The sequence below is a fragment of the Bos indicus genome, chromosome 27 (assembly GCF_029378745.1).
Source record: "Bos indicus isolate NIAB-ARS_2022 breed Sahiwal x Tharparkar chromosome 27, NIAB-ARS_B.indTharparkar_mat_pri_1.0, whole genome shotgun sequence".
Lineage (NCBI taxonomy): Eukaryota > Metazoa > Chordata > Mammalia > Artiodactyla > Bovidae > Bos > Bos indicus.
Window position 1 is genome coordinate 23,754,074 of NC_091786.1, and position 21,385 is coordinate 23,775,458.

A 21,385-nucleotide genomic window follows, 5' to 3' on the forward strand; every position below is an offset into this window, starting at 1 on the left:
CACCACCAAGCAGTTCTCCAGACACCACTGAGTCTCCTTCCATTTAACTCAGCTCTGACACTATCCACCTGGAGGTCACATCAGATCTCACGTGTTAAGGGTTCAGTCACACAGACTGCCCCCTCCCTCCACATCAGATGCCACTTGTAAGCCCACGTCATCACCTGTGCTTCAGACCAACAGGCTATAGACTGGAGCTCCCGCTGACTCCCTCTTTGGGTTGAACTAAGCTGATATAGTGGCTTGCAGAGCTCAGAGAAACATTTTACCTACTAGACTACTGGTTTGTTGTGAAAAGATATAACTCAGGGACAGCCAGATGGAAGAACTTCAAAGGGTAGGTATGGGAACATGCCCTCTCCAAGCACACCAGTCTCCTCAAATCTCCAGGTGTTCATCAACCCAGAAGCTGGCCATTTAGGTTTTCATGGAGGCTCCTTACATAGGCATGACTCCTGGCAATTCACTGACCACTGGCAACTGAACTGGGTCCCCATTTACACCCCTGTCCTTCCAGGAGGCTGGTTGGCTTCACTGGCAGCCAGCCCCCATCTCTAAGTGGAGTCAAAGAGTCACCTCATTAGCATAACAGAAGACACCTTTTATCACTCTCCTAACTTAGAAAATTCCAAGCATTTTAGGAGCCCTGTGCTAGGAAAGGGATGAAAGATCCAAAGATATATTTCTTATTATAAATAATATCACAGCCTTGTATCTCCTACTGGGGCTTTCCATAGGCCAAACCTACCCTAAAACCAGGGACATGGGATGCTATTGATGGAATCCTTGTTCTCATATAAATTATTATCCAAACTGGGACGTTTTTGAGAGTTAAAGGAGCTGTTAAAATTAATTATATTAATAACTACTGCAAAAAAAAGAAAAAGAAACCTGCTACCCAACAATTGTATTACTGTTGAAGATTTTCCTACCAGTGAATAATGGGCGCCACTGTAGCAGGAAGGCCCCTACTGCTCCGTTCATTCTGTGGCAGAGTTGCTGCACCTTTGCTTCCCCACACATTTCTTGCATGCACATGTCACATACACCTAGTCCACATCTCCTCCTGGCCCACCAGACTCTGTGCATCCTGTAGGCTGCAGCAGGCACCAGAGCACAACTGGCTTGTCCACCGAGGACGCGTACGGCAGCCACACCTGGCGCTTCTGTCAGTCAGGACTGAGCTGCCCTGAGCTGCTTGGGTCTGAGTGCACTTTGTTAAACCAGTGAGCAGCCTACATGCTGCTCTTGAAAGGGAGGTATTTGTTAGATCATATCTGGAAAGGGTCAGGAAAAGAGGATCACCACCAGTCATCTTTTTTGTAATTTAGTTTTTTAAATTTCTGGCTGCCCTGAGTCTCCATTGTAGTGCACAGCCTTTCTCTAATTGCTGCACACATCCTTCTCTTATTGTTAAACACGGGCTCTGGAGAGCACAGGCTCAGCAGCTGGCAGTGCGCGGGCCTCTCTAGCTGTGGCATGTGAGATCTTAGTTCCCTGATTAGGGGTTGAACCTATGTCCCCTGCATTGGAAGGTGGATTTTCAACCACTGGACCACGAGGGAAGTCTCACCAGTCATCTTTCAACTATAACCATATATTAAAGTAAGAACTTTGTTCTCTGCTCATGAATCTCACACACTACTAGAGGAGCCTATAGAAGTCAGAAGGGTAAACCCATCGTGACTTATTTAATACAACTATTCACCTATCTATGTCATCAAAAAATGAACATTTCAAAACTAAATCCATGCTTACAGCAATTGCACTCATTAGTACTCAGTGAAATTGAAAACTTATGTTCATACAAAAACTTGCACACAGACATTTATAGGAGCTTTATTCATAATTGCCAAAATCTGAAAACAACGAAGAGGTCCTTCAGTAGGTGAATGGGTAAAAAACTAACACATTCACACAATGGAACATATGGAGTGCTAAGAAGAAATGAGCTATCAAGCTATGAAAAGACACAGAGGAACCTTTAAGTGCATATTGCTAAGTGAAAAAAAGCCAATCTGAAAGGGCTACATTGATTCCAACTACATGATATTCTGGAAAAGGCAAAACTATGGGAACAGTAAAAACCTCAGTGGTCACCAGGGGTTAGGAAGGAGAGAGGGCTGAATAGAGTACAGAGGATTTACAGGGGATTTTTAGAGCAATGAAACTGTTCCCTACGATACTTTAATGGTAGATACATGTCCTTATACAGGGGCTTTCTTGATGGCTCAGACGATAAAGAATCTGCCTGCAATGCGAGAGACCCAGAATTGATCCCTGGGTCGGGAAAATCCCCTGGAGAAGGGAATGGCTACCCATTCCAGTATTCTTGCCTAGAGAATTCCATCAACAGAGAAGCCTGGCCTTCACAAAGAGTCAGACACAACTTAGCAGCTAACACTCACTTTTTTCCTGTCCTTATTCATTTGTCCAAACTTGTAGAGTAGACCACACCTAGAGTGAACCTGAATATAAACTATGAACTTTGAATGCCAATAATGTGACTGTAGGCCAATCAGTTGTAACAAGTGTACCATTCTGGTGGGAGTTATTGATAATAGTAAGGCTATGCGTGTGTCCTGGAGAAGGAAATGGCAACCCACTCCAGTGTTCTTGCCTGGAGAATCCCAGGGACAGGGGAGCCTGGTGGGCTGCCATCTATGGGGTCGCACAGAGTCGGACACGACTGAAGCGACTTAGCAGCAGCATGCATGTGTCCAGGCAAGGGATTTAGGGGGAAAACTGTAGCTTCTTCTCAGTTTTGCTGTAAACCTAAAACTGCTCTAAAAATAAAGTCTATGTTTTCAGTGAAAGATGACTGTCAAAGCTGGAGAAAGACTTTGTAAACCAAAACAGATGATATCAGATTGCCAATCAGACACAGCTTTCTCAATGAACTTCTTTGTTCAGATGAAAGCAAACAGAAATCATTGACTGGTTAACAATATCACAGACAGGAGTGATTTCAAAAGCGTCTATAAATAGATATGGAAACGAACCCATTTTCCAGTGTACCTACTTTCCTTTAATGTTGTCTTTCATGTCTTAAAAAAAAAAATGTGACTTTCCAACCCCTTCCTGTTGTCCATGGTGGGCACAAGGGACTCTTGTGTGTTCTCCTCTGAGACCGAGGGAGTTCCATCACTGAGGGACATTTTCTTGCAATTTTTAGGGACATAATTATGCACTTTGAAATTTACTATACAACATTTTGTGGGAATAAAAGGGAATGTTTTTAAAGGAAAGGAATAATTTACTCTGTCACTGATTCTTCCCATTTTTAAGAAGACAAATAGAGAAAAATTCCTATAGAAAAAGACAATATTCCAGACACTTCTGCGCCAGCATCTTTAATATTTGAAAACATACAAAATAATCACTGCCTATAAAGACAGACGGAGAAGGCAATGGCACCCCACTCCAGTACTTTTGCCTGGAAAATCCCATGGACGGAGGAGCCTGGTAGGCTGTAGTCCACGGGGTCGCTAGAGTCGGACACGACTGAGCGACTTCACTTTCACTTTTCACTTTCATGCACTGGAGAAGGAAACGGCAACCCACTCCAGTGTTCCTTCCTGGAGAACCCAGGGACGGGGGAGCCTGGTGGGCTGCCGTATATGGGGTCGCACAGAGTCGGACACGATTGACGCTTCTTAGCAGCAGCATAAAGACAGAAAGGACAAAATAAATGGTAGCATTTTTCCCTACATGGAACCTACAAGTAGAATCTTTCAGCCTCTCATTACTGTCCTTTGTTGTAAGGGGGTGACTTTCAAAGGGCATTTTTTTTTTGATCACACTGAATGGTTTGTGGGACCAAGCAGAAAGAACTCTGTTCTCCCCTGCAGTACAAGTGTGGAGTCCTAACCACTGGACCGCCAGGGAATTCCTTCAAAAGGCCTTCTTAACGGTAGTAGACTATCATCCCAATTCCAAAACACAGAAAAAAGTAACTGTCATAGGCAATATATAAATACATTTCTATATAATATATATACATATTTCTATATTATATATGTGTATATATATTATTTTATATTAAATAATGTATATTCTTGGGCTTCAAAATCACTGCAGATAGTGACTGCAGTCATGAAATTAAAAGACTCTTTCTCCTTGGAAGGTAAGCTATGACAAACCTAGACAGGGTATTAAAAAGCAGAGACATCACTTTGCCAACAAAGGTTCATATAGGTCCTACGGTTTTTCCAGTAGTTAGGTACAAATGTGAGTGAAAGTGAAAGTGAAGTCGCTCAGTCGTGTCCAACTCTTTGTGACCCTGTGGGCTGTAGCCTGGATGGGCTGTAGCCTACCAGGCTCCTCTGTCCATGGGATTTACCAGGCAATAGTACTGGAGTAGATTGCCATTTCCTTCTCAAGGGCATGTTCCCAACCCAGAGATTGAAGCCGGTCTCCCGCATTGTAGACAGACGCTTTACCGTCTGAGCCACCAGGGAAGTCTGGTGAGAGTTGGACCATAAAAAAGACTGAGCACTGAAGAATTGATGCTTTCAAACTGTGGATGCTGGAGAAGACTCTTGAGAGTCCCTTGGATGGCAAGGAGATCAAATGGTCAGTCCTAAAGAAAATCAACCCTGAATATTCATTAGAAGGACTGATACTGAAGCTGAAGCTCCAGTGCTTTGGAGCATCAGGCCACCTGATGCGAAGAGCCGACTCATTGGAAAAGACCCTGATGCTGGGAGATTGAGAGCAAGAGGAGAAGGGAGTGATAGAGGATGAGACGGTTGGATGGCATGATCGACACAATAGACGTGAGTTTGAACAAACTCCGGGAGATAGTGAAGGACAGGGAAGCCTAACGTACTGCAGTCCATGGGGTCGCAAAGAGTCGAACATTACTTAGCGACTGAACGACAACAACAATATATATGACTTGACATATTAATAAAACTAACATATTAAAGAGGAAAAATCCTACTCCATTTTTACCTGAAATCATTAAGATGAACTTAGAAATCATCAAGATCAATTAGAATGTTTTGTCATTTTATAAAATGGGTTCAGATACAACATCCATTACTTGTGTTACTATTTATGTTAGCAGCTTCTGTGTAGTTGGTATAAATTCCTAAAAGGTATCCAGCTGAGGTCCTTCTGTAAGTGCAGAAAGCCATTCTAGCAACAGACCAAATGAATCAGCGTATGTCTACAGCGTTTCCGCAAGGCACGTCAAAATGAGCATTTCCCCAAAACGTTTCATGTCCAGAAACATAAACAGACGCACACACAGTCTAGGTTCCCACACACAGCTTTAAAAGACTTCATTAAGAGAAAGCAAATTGTTTCCTCCCCTTTTACTAAAAAGCTTTCTCTTTAATGGCTTTTTAAAAATTCAATTGTAAAACACCTAAAACAAATGAACATAAATGAAAAATCTTTGCATGTGGAGCACTACTGGAAGGTAAGGAGAGCCACAGAAAAGGTTGTGTTACTATCATTTGAATATCACAGAGAAAAATAACAAAAGACGATGAATAATTTTTTTTCTCTCATTTGGAAGTTATTACTAGACTTCCCTTTGTTCCATTGAGAAATGAGAGAAGAAAATATGAAGTTACAGCGAACCCATATGGCCAGCAGGAAAATCCTACTTAATTGCTTTATTGCCAGAAATGTTAAATCACTTCCTGAGGATACAGTTCAAATGAAACATATGGCAGCTATTAAGAAAAAACCCCTAATGAATTCAAAAATATGCTTTTTATGGGAGCTTTCTCATAAGCAACAGTCATGCATATTACTTAAACTATATATACAAATATACACTTGGTTTTTTATCCCCACAAAAATTTGATGAACACCTACTTTGTACCAGATGATACAGACAGCTTGCATGAAGTAATTTTTTTTCCCAAGCCCAGAAATGCACTTTCCTGGTGGCTCAGTAGTAAAGAATCCGCCTGCCATGCTGGAGACCTGAGTTTGATCCCTGGGTGGGAAAATCCTCTGGAGAAGGAAATGGCAACCCACTCCAGTATTCTTACATCAAAGGCAAAAAGAAATCTCCTGACCAGCACTTTCTCCCCAGGGGTTCAACACCCAGGAAAACCATCCCATTTACGCCTGGGTAGTCCTAATTATTTACTATCTTCCTACACCTTTTAATGTTGCACCAATAAAAGTGCTAATCATTGTCATTCAGCAACCTCTGAGTGGAACTATTCTCTATCTTCTTCAACTGGATCATGAATTCCACACACACACACACACACACATACACACACAAAAGTTGCTACTAATTAAGAAACAACAAATAGCTTTAATTAATTGAAATCCAGGTGTCAGCATTTTTTTTAATTTATTGCCTTTCATCACTAGAAAATTTCACAAATCTAATCAATGTATTCATAAACCATTTTCTAAAGAGATGGTTCTCCCTCAAATTCAAATATAAATCAGCTGAAGGATATCCAGCTGTTATTACTATGTGATTATGCTTTAAAAGAAAAGGTATTAAATGTTGGATACATGTGTTCCCCATCCTGAACCCTCACATGTATACATGGGGAACACATGTATACTAATTAAATAATTTAGAAAAAAAAAAATAAATAAAATAAAAAAAAAAAATAAATGTTGGATACATTAAACTTTGACTTTTCCTTTCTCCATGTGCTGATATAGCCATTGCTGTTATTTAATGGAGGTGAGTTTTGGTAACTTAAAGAATCATGCAGAGCATGGGGTGATATTCTAAAGTAACTGGCACTGTCTACATGACATATTGGTTCTGGCTGTTTGGAGGCTAAAATATTTTTGTTTGATAGGGCTAATATCTTTATGAAATATTTACTTACACATGCTTGGTTACACACTTTGTAATCAAATAGAATAAAATATGGAGAAGGCCTGTCACTGATCAACTTGGAATTGGAGTAAGACATTCAATTTGTCTAAAACACTTTAGCCATAAGAAGAGAGAGCTTATTTAGAAAATTTTTAAATGTTTCATACAGACATCCTGCACAAGTATTTTGTGGTCTAAGTCAATATCTGCCCATAGGACCTCTGCAAACCTTTCTTCTCCTTTGTTTCAAAATACTCTGATTAGCATTTTGAAATTAGTGATCTCGAAGATCAGCATGCGAGTAGTTGTATCCTGGCTTCCATTCTATTAATGTGACCTCACAAAACTTACTGTGCTTTTTAAGACTTCATGGAGTTGGTGTAAGGATTGAGTGAGTTTATGCAGGTAAAATCTTAAAACTGTACCTTGTACATACTGAGAACCTAGTAAGTGTTAGCTCTTCATACTCTGAGGAACCTTCTCCATGAAAGTGAAAATGTTAGTCCCTCAACCGTGTCCGACTCGATGCGACCTCATGGAGTTTAGCCCACCAGGCCCCTCTGTCCATGGGATTCTTTACGCAAGAATACTGGAGTGGGTAGTTATTTCCTTCTCCAGGGGATCTTTCCAAACCAGGGTTCGAACGTGGGTCTCCTGCATTGCAGGCAGATTCTTTACCAGCTGAGCCAATTACCTATTTACCACCCTTTACAACCTTGTCAACAAAAGGGTTTCTATTTTGTTGTTTATTTGCTTGAAACAAAAGAGAAAATTTAATTTTAAAAGCCCTTATCTTTAGTCAGGGGACAAATCTGAGGCTAGGTTTAAAATATATAGTATGGATTTAATTCCATTCTTAGACGTTTCCCAAAATAGAGACATAAGAAGTAAACAAACATTGCCAAAGCTGTAGGATGACTTTCTTGTCAAGGGAAGACAGAATCAGAGAAATTCTTCTTGAAACAAAGAAGAAATCAGATGATCTTGCTGTAAATAAAAGGGTGCTGAGGACAGGGGTGGAAGCCTATGCAGTCCATCTGATGCCCTGCTGTCTGAACGTGGTCCTCCACTCTGCCATTTAATAACCCGATGTTCTCCTCAGGGCTGCATCTTTGCCAGGTTGCAGAGTCAGCATTCACAGCCAGAGAACAAGAAGTGAACAACTAAAGGTAGATCAAGATTAAGTCAAAATATGCTTTCACTGTAGATCAATCTTTGCCAAAACAAATCCTCCATTTTTTTATCCATAGATTTTTCCCTTATTTGAAAAACTGCATCAATCTCCAAATCCTGTAAATTCCAAAGGTGAGGTTCTCGACAATAATCAATATCTCACAAAGAAAATAAGAGTCTTGATCTTTGAGATTTCCAAAAATGGAGATTGATATTATTTTCTTAGGCTGACCTGCAAGAGAGGTGCACATGAACTTTCCTCTGTCCCTCTCTCGCTCTCTCTCATACACATGTGCACCAAAATTAATTTCCCATTTGAGCCTATTTTCCTTCCCTCAACTCTGAAGACTTTGTCCCCTAAAGAAGGGGAGAGAGACATGCTTGTAGACATCTTGTGTGGTCAGCAGTTATGGAGTAGAAAGCGTGAAATCCCAGTAGGCCAGATAGATTTATAAAAGGCTTTCCAATAAAAGTTAATACCCTCATGCTAACTGTATTTTATACATGAGTGACTGAGGTGAATGGCAATCAGAAGCTCACTTCCTTAGTTTGTTTTAAGGTACCTTAAAGTCTGTTGAAGACATCTCATCCTAAACTCTAGTTTCTAAATAATAGTGATAGATAATCGTTACTAGGAATTGAACTTCTAAACCTCTCATTTCAGTAATTTGCTCATTGGACCAGTGCCCAAAGTAGCAAATAGAGCGGCTGTCTTTTCCTAAGGACCTCATGTGCTTTACAGAAGCCACTACATCTGGTGCTTTCAGCAGCCCTGTGAAGTCGAGGTGTTTATCCCCCTTGTATAAAGGAGGAATCTGAGCCTTGAGAGGACTGGACAGAGATTTGAAAGGCCCAGATACTGACCAAACAATTAACATTCTTTGCCTCCCGAAATAGGACAAAGAAATTGAACTATAAAAAATTCGATCCAAATTCAAAGTGTTTTTAGTTTCATTTATTGCAATACCTTTTAAGGGTGAGATGAGTCTATCTTCAGAGAGGAAGACAATTACATGACTAATTTACAATGAGCTTAGCTGGATCTAGTGACTTTACAACAGTACCACAGCTTGCTCTCTTTTTTCTTTTCAGCTTCATTGAAGTATAGTTGTCAAATAAAATGTTAAGACATTTCAAGTGTGCGTTGTAGTGATTTGATATGTATATATCAAATCAATCATCATTTGATTGGTGATTATAGAAATCAGATCATATACCTCATTTGATTGATGTATACATCGTGAAGGGCTTCCCTGATGGCTCAGAGGGTAAAGAATCCGTCTGCAATGCAGGAGACACGGAAGATGCAGCTTCAATCCCTGGGTTGAGAGATCCCCTGGAGGAAGAAATGGCACCCCACTCCAGTATTCTTGCCTGGGAAATCCCATGGACGGAGGAGCCTGGTGGGTTACAGTCCTTGGGCTCACAAAGAGTCGGACACAACTGAGTGACTAAGCACAGAACACATACATTGTGGAAGGATTCCCTCTTTCATTAATTAGTATACCCATCACCTCGCATATTTGTCTTTTTTTGGTGAGAACATTTGAATTCTACTCTCTTAAAAAATACTAATTATATAATACAGTTATCAACTCTAATCCCCATGCTTTACATTAAATCCTTAGACCTTATTCATCTTATAGCTGAACATTTATACCTTTCACTAATCCTTCCCTATTTCTCCCACTCCACCAGCCCCTGGCAACCACTTTTATACTCTCTCTGTTTCATGTTTTTTTTTTTTTTAAAGATTCCACATATTAAAAATACCATGTTGTATTTGTCTTTATTTCACTTTGCATAATGACGTCAAAACACATGTTATAGCAAATGGTATGATTTCCTTCTTATTCAGGCCTGAATAATATTACACACACACACAACCACACACACACATGCACACCACATCTTCTTTATCCATTCATCCATCAGTAGGCACTTAGGCTGTTACCGTACCTTGGCCATTGTGGATAATGTTGCTGTGCAGCTGGGAGTGCAGATACCTCTTTGATATCCTCTTTCCTTTTCTTTAGACATATATACCCAGACATGGGATTGTTGGATCATATATATGGAAAGTATAAAGTATTTTTAACTTTTTGAGACACCTCCGTTCTACTTTCCATAATAGTTGTACCGAATTACATGCCCACTGTCAGTGCACAAGGGTTCCCTTTACTCCACATCCTCACCTGTACTAATCATCTCTCGTCTTTTTGACGATGGGCGTTCTGTACGTGTGAGTTGATGTCTCACTGTGGCTTTGATTTGTGTGTCCCTGATGACTAGTGATGCTGAACACCTTTCATATGCTTGTTTGCCATTTATATGTCTTCTTTGGGGAAAAAAAATGTCTATTCAGTTCCTCTTCTCTGATATCTCTAGTGTCAGGCCCTATTTAATTTTTGCTTCATTTATGGGGCATCATTTTGTTCCTAAAGTATTGTTTGCTATTTCCTTCTAATGATACCACAATTTCTGGCTTTTCTTCTTTTTCAGGCGATTCCAGGTCTCTCAGAGAAGGAAAAGGCTGGTAAGTTGACACTGGTTTTGTTTTCACTCCTATCCATTGTAGAATAAAATTCCATCTTCATGTAGACATTTCATTAAATATCTAAAATGCATACATCTCCTCAGTTTCTGGGCAAAAGTTATGGTTGAATTCCTGGAAAATAAGTTTTGTTCAAAATGCGATGAAAAAATATGGTTTTCTAACATAACATTATATCTTGTTAGAATACGGTGTGTAATTCTTGTGGCCTTAATTGTAAATGCGATCACAACTCTTTTCTTGAGAAAAACAATTAGATGTTGTTCGGTGTACTGAGGAATGGTCTTTGGAGATCTGTTGCTCATACAGTCAGCCCTTTGGATCCATGGGTTCTGCATCCATGGACTCAATCAATCTGGGTCAAAAATATTTGAAAAAGCAAAGATTTCCAGAAAGATCCAAAAGAGAAAAACTGAAATTTGCCACAAAGGCAACTATTTACATAGCATTTACTTTGTGTTAGTTATTATAGCTAATCTAGAAGGAACTTAAAGGATGTAGGAGGATGTGTGTGGATTGTGTATAAGTACTGGGACATTTTATGTAAGAGACTTGAGCATTTGTGGACTTTGGTGCCCACAGGGAGTCCCAGAACCAGTCCCTTGAGGCTACTGAGGGACCAAGAGGTTCGATGCACGATACTGGATGCTTGGTGCTTGACGACCCAGAGGGATGGTATGGGGAGGGAGGAGGGAGGAGGGTTCAGGATGGGGAACACATGTATGCCTGTGGCGGATTCATTTTGACATTTGGCAAAACTAATACAATTATGTAAAGTTTAAAAATAAAATTAAATTAAAAAAAAAAAAATCTTAGTAGCTTGTTTAGTAGTCCTAGAAAAAGTTGTGCTTGTTTAAAGATTATGTCATGCCATCAAAAATACAATTGTGTAGCGATATGGATAGTTCATTAGAAAAAAATGATAATATATTTTTGTGCTCTGTGCTATAATTATAACTGTTTAACAGTATTGTGGGAAGTGGATGAGGATTAATGAGAAATGCAGAAATATGAAAAAAATTAGACTCAGATTGGTGGAATGGTATGCTTTTTAACAATCTGTTGATCATCCTCAGTATGGTCTTAACGTTTTCTGTGTAAAATTTAAAAAAAAAATTTTTAAATCTGTTTTTAAAAAACAGATTAAAGGTGCTTTACCAAGCTTGAAGCACATCACTTAGCTTTTTGATGTGTGTAATTTTTAAAAGCCAAATTAAAAGTTTATAGAATCATCTAAAAGATGTCATGACTTCAAGTGACTTTACACTAATGCGATAGAGTTGTTCTGATAAGATTGTTTTATGGGGGATGTTGTGTCAAGTTCAGTGACTCGATTTTTGCTGCCAGATAGTTTTCACACACGAGTTTTCATAGTTTATGTCCTTCCGAGAGCTAAAGTGTTCTCCTCTGTTTAGGCTCTGTCTAGCCTCTTCTGTCTAATTTGTTGAAAGGTAAGCCTTCCAAATAAAAGAAAAACGTGGAACTGGTATCTTGTGTCAGTTCAAGAGAAAAACTGCTCGGTTTATCATGCGTTGGTATCATGCGCTGGACTAATGCTATATACTAAACAGATTCAAATTACCGTTACCAAGCTCTTATATCTTCAATAATTGATATATTAGCTATCTCCTTAGAACAAAACATAAATGGTGAAGAGCGCATTTGCATCACAAAGAAAAAGGAACTTAGCCAAAGCTGTGCTTTATCTTGTGCTGTGACATTCTCTGTAATTTGCAGGATTGGCTACAATTTAAACAAAGGATGTAACAGAGCAAAGTTGTCATCTTATTCCAGAAAATCAGCACATTCTTCCATACCCCAAGGAGAAAATTAGGATAGGAATTCTTGGCTGGAGGGGCAGGGGGAGAAAGGCTGGAAATGCCATTGCTTGAGAGACTGAAGAGGTGAAGACTTATTCTGCCTAAGTGACGTCAGTGTGCTAGGGAGAAGCACCTCAGTTATCAAGCTCCTCTTAAAGACATTTTTATTAAAACAAAGAGGTAATTAAACAGGGAACATACATATAATGCACACAACACTTTTTAAAAGCCATAGTCCCAGATGTTTTTCTCCTCAACAATAACAACAACAACAAAAAACATGAAATTAAGTGTCACTATTTAATTATCTCTTTGGGTCATTTTTACACTGCTGGGGCAGAAATTTTTAAAGTTGATAAGTTTCATTTACAGATGATTTGTGAAAGGTCAGATGCACTGACCTTTCGTATGTGTGACCTAAGCGGGCCCTCGGATGCCCTATCTCAGACATTTAACCCAGGATGGGCTGATTTGAGCAGAACATGGCTTCTGTGCATTAAAACATTAGAAGGATTGAAATTCACTCCAGAATGGATTCTAATTTAGATTTATTGAGAATGTACAGTACATTATAAGGAAATATAATTGGAAATACAAGAAGGAGGAAATACAGTTTTGTTTGAGAACATAAATACAAGAAAGAAATGTTTTTTTAATCAATGAATTTAAATGTTAAGATAGAGGCTTATGTTTGAATATTTTATTCAGTTGGCAACAGATTTGCCAATTCAAAAGAGAGTATGATTCATTTCAAAAGGTTTTAAAGGACTATGAAAGTCTAATCAGTTTCCTAAATTTCTAAAATTTATTATGCCATATTTAAAATATTTTGAGTGTTTTATGTACAGATATGAATATCTTTATTCCTTTTTATGAATCTTTGTTTTTAAGCTCTGCTAGACAGAGGAATGACAGGAAAGGCAGAGGACCTACTCAATCTTCTAGGGGTTAATTGAGCCTTTAAATAGGATTAAGCTTCATTCCCACCCCTAAGGCCTGTCATTTTTTTTTTGTTTGGCTAAATGAATGTAGCCTATTGTTTCTTATTAAGAAAGTCTATTTTAATCTGTGTGACCTCTCGTCCAAGCCAACTGGAACCAGCTCCACCAGGCTTTATGAAGCTCTAAACAAAATCATTTGGGGAGCATGCTATTAATAATTCTTAAGTTGCAGTTGTGTGGTTGCCCCAGTGTGGGGTCTAAGTAGCTGTCTTCCTTCTGATCTGTGTTGCTACATGAATTGAGCCCAGTGGAATCATTCTGCTGCTTCTCTGCCATCTTGGGATGACAAAGCCCTGCAAAGGAAGACTGCGGTTGTTAAACAGCATCCCATTGGTCCATTTACTCCACAAATATGTATTGAACAGCAACATGCACTAAGCGTCGTATTAGGTTTTATCAAGGAAGCTGTTACGAACAAGACATGGTCCTCGCCCAGAAGGAACTCAGACTCTAGAGGAGAATATTGCATTGGGCCAACATCCTCCTTTTCCTCTTCTCAAAGAAAAATTCTTAACCCAAGTTATTCAGAAAGCCTCCCAAGAAAAGAATCAAATAAAAATACTGTTTTCAAGAAATTCTATATTGGAATGTGCATTCTCCAGATCTTGAGAGTCCAATACATTTTGTTTTAAAAAATCAGAATTAATCACACAAGTATTAGTATGTGTAATTGTATCCAACACAGAATAATTTCAGTTAGCTTCCTTTATGCCACCAGAATCTGTAAAGAGTGAGCCCAAAGCCACTGGTATATTTTCCAGCACATCTGCTTCCTGTCCGTGTAGCCTTGAGCAAGTTACTTAACCTCTTCATTTTCCCATTTCTAGAGAATAAATAAAGAAACTGCCATATTGTAATTGTAAGGCTACAATGCTTGGCACAAAGTAGGCTCTAAAAAATGGTAGCTGTGTCTTGTGATAATGAGTTGTGCTTATAACCACCACGTGTGAAAGCCAGAGAGACTCTAGCTATGTTACTCCTGCCCGTGTCTGCTCAGACTTCTTGAACACTTCCTCAGGGCACCAATTAACACAGCTGAGCAGCTGTCCATGTGGAAGAAAGAGATCACTTTCTTTGAGTCAGTTCATTCAGACAGAGATTATCACAGTGTAGGCAGACTTGTCCATATTTTAAAATCTCTTTAGAAATTCTTAGCTCTATTAATGTGAAATTCTCTCAAGTGAATAGATAATCTTTGATTTTTCACAAAAGATTGCTCCCTGAGAAATGTATGTCCTAGATGCTGGGGTAATTGGATCCTGTCTACTCAGTCTCACTCTCCGTCCCTCGCCTCCTGCATATGGTCCAGTCAACGCTGCCATCCTATCATCCCACGTCAATTCTCCCTGCCATTGTCTTAAAGCAGCCCTCCACTTTGCGCTGGGCTTTGGAAACAGCATCCAGAACTGGTTTCCCTGCCTTAACTTAACATTACATCAGTTCACTCTCTACACTGTCACCAAAATTATCTTTGAAAAGCATCACCTGATCATATTGATTCTTACTTCAGCTTTTTGTTAACCTCCTTACTGATTGCACGATAAGATCAAACTTTCCTGCTTGACGTCATTGGCTGTTTGTAATCTGGATGCTGTGTATTGCACTGGATATGCCCATGTCACCCTTCGAGTTCACCCTCCACCCTCCTTCTCCCCAGTTTTGCGATCTGGAGGTGGACCAGGGTGGGCAAAAGCTTGGGCTGCTCTCTTCTGTGTTCTTGTTGCACCAGTGAGGAGCCTCGACAGGAGAATAATGGTTGGAAGGACAATAGGGCTGTGAGGTTGGGTCGTTTATTCCCCCATCTGCCTCCAGAGGAATCACAGCTGGCATTTTCCACCCAAATTCCCAGGTTCTTTAAATCATTCTCTCCTCTGGCCTCGTGGTTCCCCTACACCTTTGTCAATAGTTCTGTTATTAAACTCTGCTCAATTTACCCGGGTTGCCATCTGTTTCCTGCTAGGGGTTTCACTGATAAACCCACCAATATTTTCTCTTCTTTCTGTTCCTTTGTGTGTGTTGGTTGGTTGGTTTGTCCAACTTCAGCCATAATATACAGCCACAGAACCCATTTTAACTTTGATCCTTCTACTTCTATGTAGATCATGCAACTGCCTTTTTAAAAATACAGATGATAGGTGGAGATAGAGGGAGAAAAAGAGAAATTACTTATTCAGGAAAAAGAGAAGAGCCATTGGACCATGTTTTTCTTTATCATAAATGAATAGAGTTTCATTTAATCACATGGGGGAGAAAAATATCCATCCTTACTATTTAGAACGTGTCCTCCATCGCCCAAAGGCATGAAAATTAGACAATTACCATTGGTTTTTAGTCAGCAAAATGTGACTCTCTAAGCATATTTGAAAAGTAGTCATAGGGAATAATATGAAATCTCTCATTCTAAAGTTAAATCATATAACACAAATTTTGTTAGGCTGCAGAGCAACCCATAAAAAATATACCAAAATCATGAGCCAAAAATAACACTTTTTAATTTTTTTGCATTTTTTGTCTTGAAAATTCTACTTATCCAACAATAACACCTCCTTCATGAATTATTTCCAAGGCAGGGTTAGTCCTGGACTTTTCTGTGCTCCTAGAAAACTCTGTGTTTTCAATTACTGTTTTGTCATCTTGCTTTTCTGTATGATCTCTTCTCTAGGCTATGAGTGTTTCTAGATTAGGAATATCATCTTTGTGTGCTCTGTAATTAAAACAGCTCTTAGCATATAGTAGGTGCTCTGTAAATACCTGTTAACCAATTAATTGTAATTACAAAAATGCTTTGGCTTCAATCTTTACAGTTAATATGGTTCCAAAACATTTTGACTCCTCACCTCAACTCCTTTCTTGATGCCTGCTACCCACACAACTGCCAAGTATCTCAACTAGGTAATTAATTAAGGATGTTATTTGGGGATCTATTCCATACAAATGTGCAAAGGGCGCCATTGAGAAAGATGATTCAGAATCGAACTTTAGTTACATTCATTGGTCATTTTTCTTTGGATGTTTGTTTGCCTGTCTCTAGGTTATTTTGTTGGTCAGAAAATGTTAAAAATCAAGATAATTAATGAGTATAGCCTGAAACACTTGTGAAAGATAGCTTTTGGAGGCATATAACAGATTCAGTCTCTCCAAACTTTGTGTTGTGGTAACACAGAACATAGAAATCAAGCACTTCTTTGTGACACGTGTAAGACGGGAAAACGAGGTTTTCACAATTTCATTACAAGCTCCTTGTAAATATAGTAAATAACAAAGCCCAGACATGGTGCCTTTTGGTATTAATTTTCTTGGCTGCCTTTGACCACTGAGAAGGAAAATGATGATAACAAAAAGAGAAAAACTGAAACGCAAAGATATTCCTCCTTTTCCAGTCTTATTATCATTTCTTTAATTCAGAGACCTACCCATGCAATGTAAGATTCCACTCTGAGTCATGTTCCAATATCGATAGATCCAAAAAGATTTGACAGACAAAACTAGGCCTGCTCGATTTCAGCATTCTTCTTTGAAAGACTGTGCCCCATTCTGTGTCTCCATTTTAGTACAGATCAGGTCAGTTTTAGGGCTGTCTCACTCATTAGACTCTAAGCATCTTGCAAGATGGAATTTTGTTTCATTCAGCTCTGTGTTTCCAATGCTTGGCATTATTGTAGTTGCCCTATATTTGGTAAATGAATGGATAAATGAGATATTTTTAAAATCTTCAAATACAATACTCCCAAAGCCAAATGTAGAATCTTATCATTTTATTCTAGGTGAAACACTTTCTGTACTGCAAAGACCCCCAGCTGTTTCACAGGGTTAAACAGGATCTGAAAATTGTCTTTATCAGGCTAAACTGGCCTTTGGCCAACATTCCAAATTCTTTATTTCCTTTCACTCTCAGAAAATGAATTTCATTAGATTTTTACTAATGGCTTATAAATACTCACTTATTTTACTTTTCTTAGTATTATAGTCTCTGTTTGCCTGATTTTTTATGAGAAAAGAATTCAGGGTATGCCCACAAATAACCTCTCAGTTTTTCTGAAACCTAATGTAAACTAATCCATGAAAAAGTTGGCTGTGGTTGACTGGGCTGTTGAGAGAAAACACATTAGCTTTCAGGTATCAAGGAATTCGTGAAAAATATAAGTAAGTTATTCTTAAATGCGAAAGATCTTGAATTCATAGGATATTTTCCAGTACAGATAATTTTCTAAATCTGTTTCTTAATGTTCTATTGGTATTCCATTTATTGGAGAAGGAAATGGCAACCCACTCCAGTGTTCTTGCCTGGAGAATCCCAGGGACGGGGGAGCCTGGTGGGCTGCCGTCTCTGGGGTCGCACAGAGTTGGACACGACTGATGCGACTTAGCAGCAGCAGCAGCAGCAGCAGGTAAAACAAAGCTACTTATCACCAGAACCAAGCACACATATTTCCTTTTCTTCTCAATTATATTACAAGCAATACAAAGGCATGAAAATTTTTCTTTTAACAAGTAGCAATTCAAATATTGCTTCCTGCACATGGAGTAGGTATCAAAAAGGAATGGTATCTTTTTACAGTATTTAATGATTCCTATGATGTATTGCTGTTCAGGAATTCTCTTCCACATCAGGCTGTGAGCTCCATGAAGGCATAAACCCTTCATTTCATCTTTGTCAGCCCTCACCCAGTATATGATCTTGCACAGAACAGATGCTCAAGAAACAGTTTTAAATCAATCCATTTATGTGATTTACCGAACAACTCATACTGGCATTTAGTTCATCTCTGATCTATCAGTGACTATAGCTGTTCACAGTATTTAACAAGCTTGAAAATTCTTCCTTTAAAAAGTCTTGTGAACATTTTGCTTTCTGACTTTATCACTTGAAAGAATGGCTGTCAGCATTGAAGAGGTGGCTATGAACTACCTGGACAGGCTCATGAGGCAGTTCTGCATTTCCATATTTTAACTGACATTGAGCTTTGATTAGTAGGAAAGTTCATTTGTCATTTTTAATCTCCCCTGAAGAAAGACTGTGTGGATCACAATAAACTGTGGAAAATTCTGAAAGAGATGGGAATACCAGACCACCTGACTTGCCTCTTGAGAAATTTGTATGCAAGTCAGGAAGCAACAGTTAGAACTGGACATGGAACAACAGACTGGTTCCAAATAGGAAAAGGAGTACGTCAAGGCTGTATATTGTCACCCTGCTTATTTAACTTCTATGCACAGTACATCATGAGAAATGCTAGACTGGAAGAAACACAAGCTGGAATCAAGATTGCCGGGAGAAATATCAATAACCTCAGATATGCAAATGACACCACCCTTAGGGCAGAAAGTGAAGAGGAACTAAAAAGCCTCTTGATGAAAGTGAAAGTTGGCTTAATGCTCAACATTCAGAAAACTAAGATCATGGCATCTGGTCCCATCATTTCATGGGAAATAGATGGGGAAAGAGTGGAAACAGTGTCAGACTTTATTTTTTGGGGCTCCAAAATCACTGCAGATGGTGACTGCAGCCATGAAATTAAAAGACGCTTACTCCTAGGAGGGAAAGTTATGACCAACCTAGATAGCATATTCAAAAGCAGAGACATTACTTTGCCAACAAAGTTTCGTCTAGTCAAGGCTATGGTTTTTCCTGTGGTCATGTATGGATGTGAGAGTTGGACTATGAAGAAGGCTGAGCGCCGAAGAATTGATGCTTTTGAACTGTGGTGTTGAAGACTCTTTAGAGTCCCTTGGACTGCAAGGAGATCCAACCAGTCCATTCTGAAGGAGATCAGCCCTGGTATTTCTTTGGAAGGAATCATGCTAAAGCTGAAACTTTGGCCACCTCATGTGAAGAGTTGACTCATTGGGAAAGACTCTGATGCTGGGAGGGATTGAGGGCAGGAGGAGAAGGAGACGACAGAGGATGAGATGGCTGGATGGCATCACTGACTCGATGCATGTGAGTCTGGGTGAACTCTGGGAGTTGGTGATGGACAGGGAGGCATGGCGTGCTGCGATTCATGGGGTTGCAAAGAGTTGGACACGACTAAGCGACTGAACTGAACTGAACTGAAGAAAGACAGTTTATGAAAAGGCCTCCTTCTATCAGTTTTATTTACAAAGCAATACAGCTTGCATTTAGTTTGAAAATCATATCTGATCATCTGATTCCTTCAAATATTTACCTTTATAGAGTCCTCAGTTTGCAGTTCAGTTACTCTTATTAATAGTTTGAATATACACACAAATATGTGCCCACAAGATAACTGTGTGTATTATTCTAATTTCTTTCGAAAGGTGCCACTTACCCTGGAAAGGTACATATAAGAGGTATTACTTTGACATGAGTATGGAATGACTAAAAATTCTGCTGGTATGATCATATTTTTCTTCTCTTCTTGATCTTCCATTGGTTTTAAGGACTTTGGTTTGTGTTTCTATAGGCAAAGGATTGAGATCAGTATCTCTTCCAGATGGATCCATAAGTATTTCTGTTTTATAATTAAAGTATGATTTTGAGATATGGCTTATCTAAGTGGGACATCTAAGACAGTAATTTACAATCATAATAAAGTAACCAATACCCAAGAAAAGGCTGGTGCTCATATTGTTATGTGCTGGCTGTCCAGAGTACCAGTTTGGCCATTTCAGGAGAGTGGTTCATGACTAGAAGGAACTATTTTGCCCTGACTACTGTTATCATGTAGAAATGATCTTCTAGAATTCTATGAGTGATGTTTAAGCAAAATGGTCATCAAGAGCCCTCACTTGCCCACCAAACTGGGGTTTTGCTTTTTGTCTTAATTTTTCTAACCATTGTGCTTCCCCAGAAAACATATTCCAGCGACTCCCAACTGCTAATGTTATAAACTGCTTTTTTTCCCTCTCAGTTTTCTTGAGATTTAATTGACAGACAGCACTGTGTAAGTTTAAGGTATACAGCATAATGATTTGACATAGATATATCATGAAATGATTACCACAAGAAGTTCCGTGAATATCCATCCTCTCATAAAGATACAAAATAAATAGGAAAAACTTTTTTCTTGTGATGAGAACTCTTAAGATTTACACTCTTAACAACTTTCCTGTATAACATACAGCAGTGATGCTAGAGGTAACGAACTTGCCTGACAATGCAGGAGACATAAGAGATGTGGGCTTGAGCCCTGGGTCAGGAAGATCCCCTGGAGAAGGAAAGGGCCATCTACTCCAGTATTCTTGCCTGGAGAATCCCATGGACAGAGGAGCCTGGCAGGCTGTGGCCCATAGGGTCGCAGAGTCAGATATGACTGAAGCAGCTGAGCACCACAGAGTGTTAATTATATTTCTCATGTTGTACATCACATCCCTGCTGCTGCTGCTGCTGCTGCTGCTAAGTTGCTTCAGTCGTGTCCGACTCTGTGCGACCCCATAGACAGCAGCCCACCAGCCTCCCCCATCCCTGGGATTCTCCAAGCAAGAACACTGGAGTGGGTTGCCATTCCCTTCTCCAATGCATGAAAGTGAAAAGTGAAAGTGAAGTCGTGTCTGACTCTTAGCGACCCCATGGATTGCAGCCCACCAAGCTCCTCCGTTCATGGGATTTTCCAGGCAAGAGTACTGGAATGGGATGCCATTGCCTTCTCTGTCACATCCCTAGTATTGCTTATTTTATAATTGGAAGTTTGAACCTTTTGACCTCCATCCAATTCCCCCTCTCTAGCACTGGTAATACAAACCTGATCTCTTTTTCTATGAGTTTGTTTTTGCAGTATATTGACCTACAACATTATGTTAATCCTGGTGATAAACTCCTTAAAATAAATGTTAAATCTGTTGTTTCTATGGATTTGAGGAAATAGATAAATGGGAGAACAATGTGGTACACTTCATCACTTCTGTATCTACCCTTTTTAATCTCTGGTCTTCTATGTATTTATCCAGTGTTTTTCCTGCTGTGTTGTTATTTCCTTAAAGGCAGACATTTTCCCTGCACCTGTATAGCACCAGCCTCTTAGGAGGTTTTTGACTTAATGTCTGTCGAATGAATGGTTGAATG

General features: G+C 39.3%; 1 protein-coding gene across 4 annotated transcripts in view; it reads left to right on the forward strand.

Annotated features, from left to right (window-relative positions):
• The window catches only part of DLC1 (DLC1 Rho GTPase activating protein), a 522,352-nt gene that overhangs the window by 295,816 nt on the left and 205,151 nt on the right, over positions 1–21,385 (forward strand). For all 4 annotated transcript variants that reach the window (XM_070781604.1, XM_070781603.1, XM_070781608.1 and 1 more), the window contains exon 5: positions 10,490–10,523. In XM_070781604.1, coding sequence (XP_070637705.1) covers positions 10,490–10,523 — 34 coding nt within the window. The remainder of the gene's footprint in view (positions 1–10,489; positions 10,524–21,385) is intronic.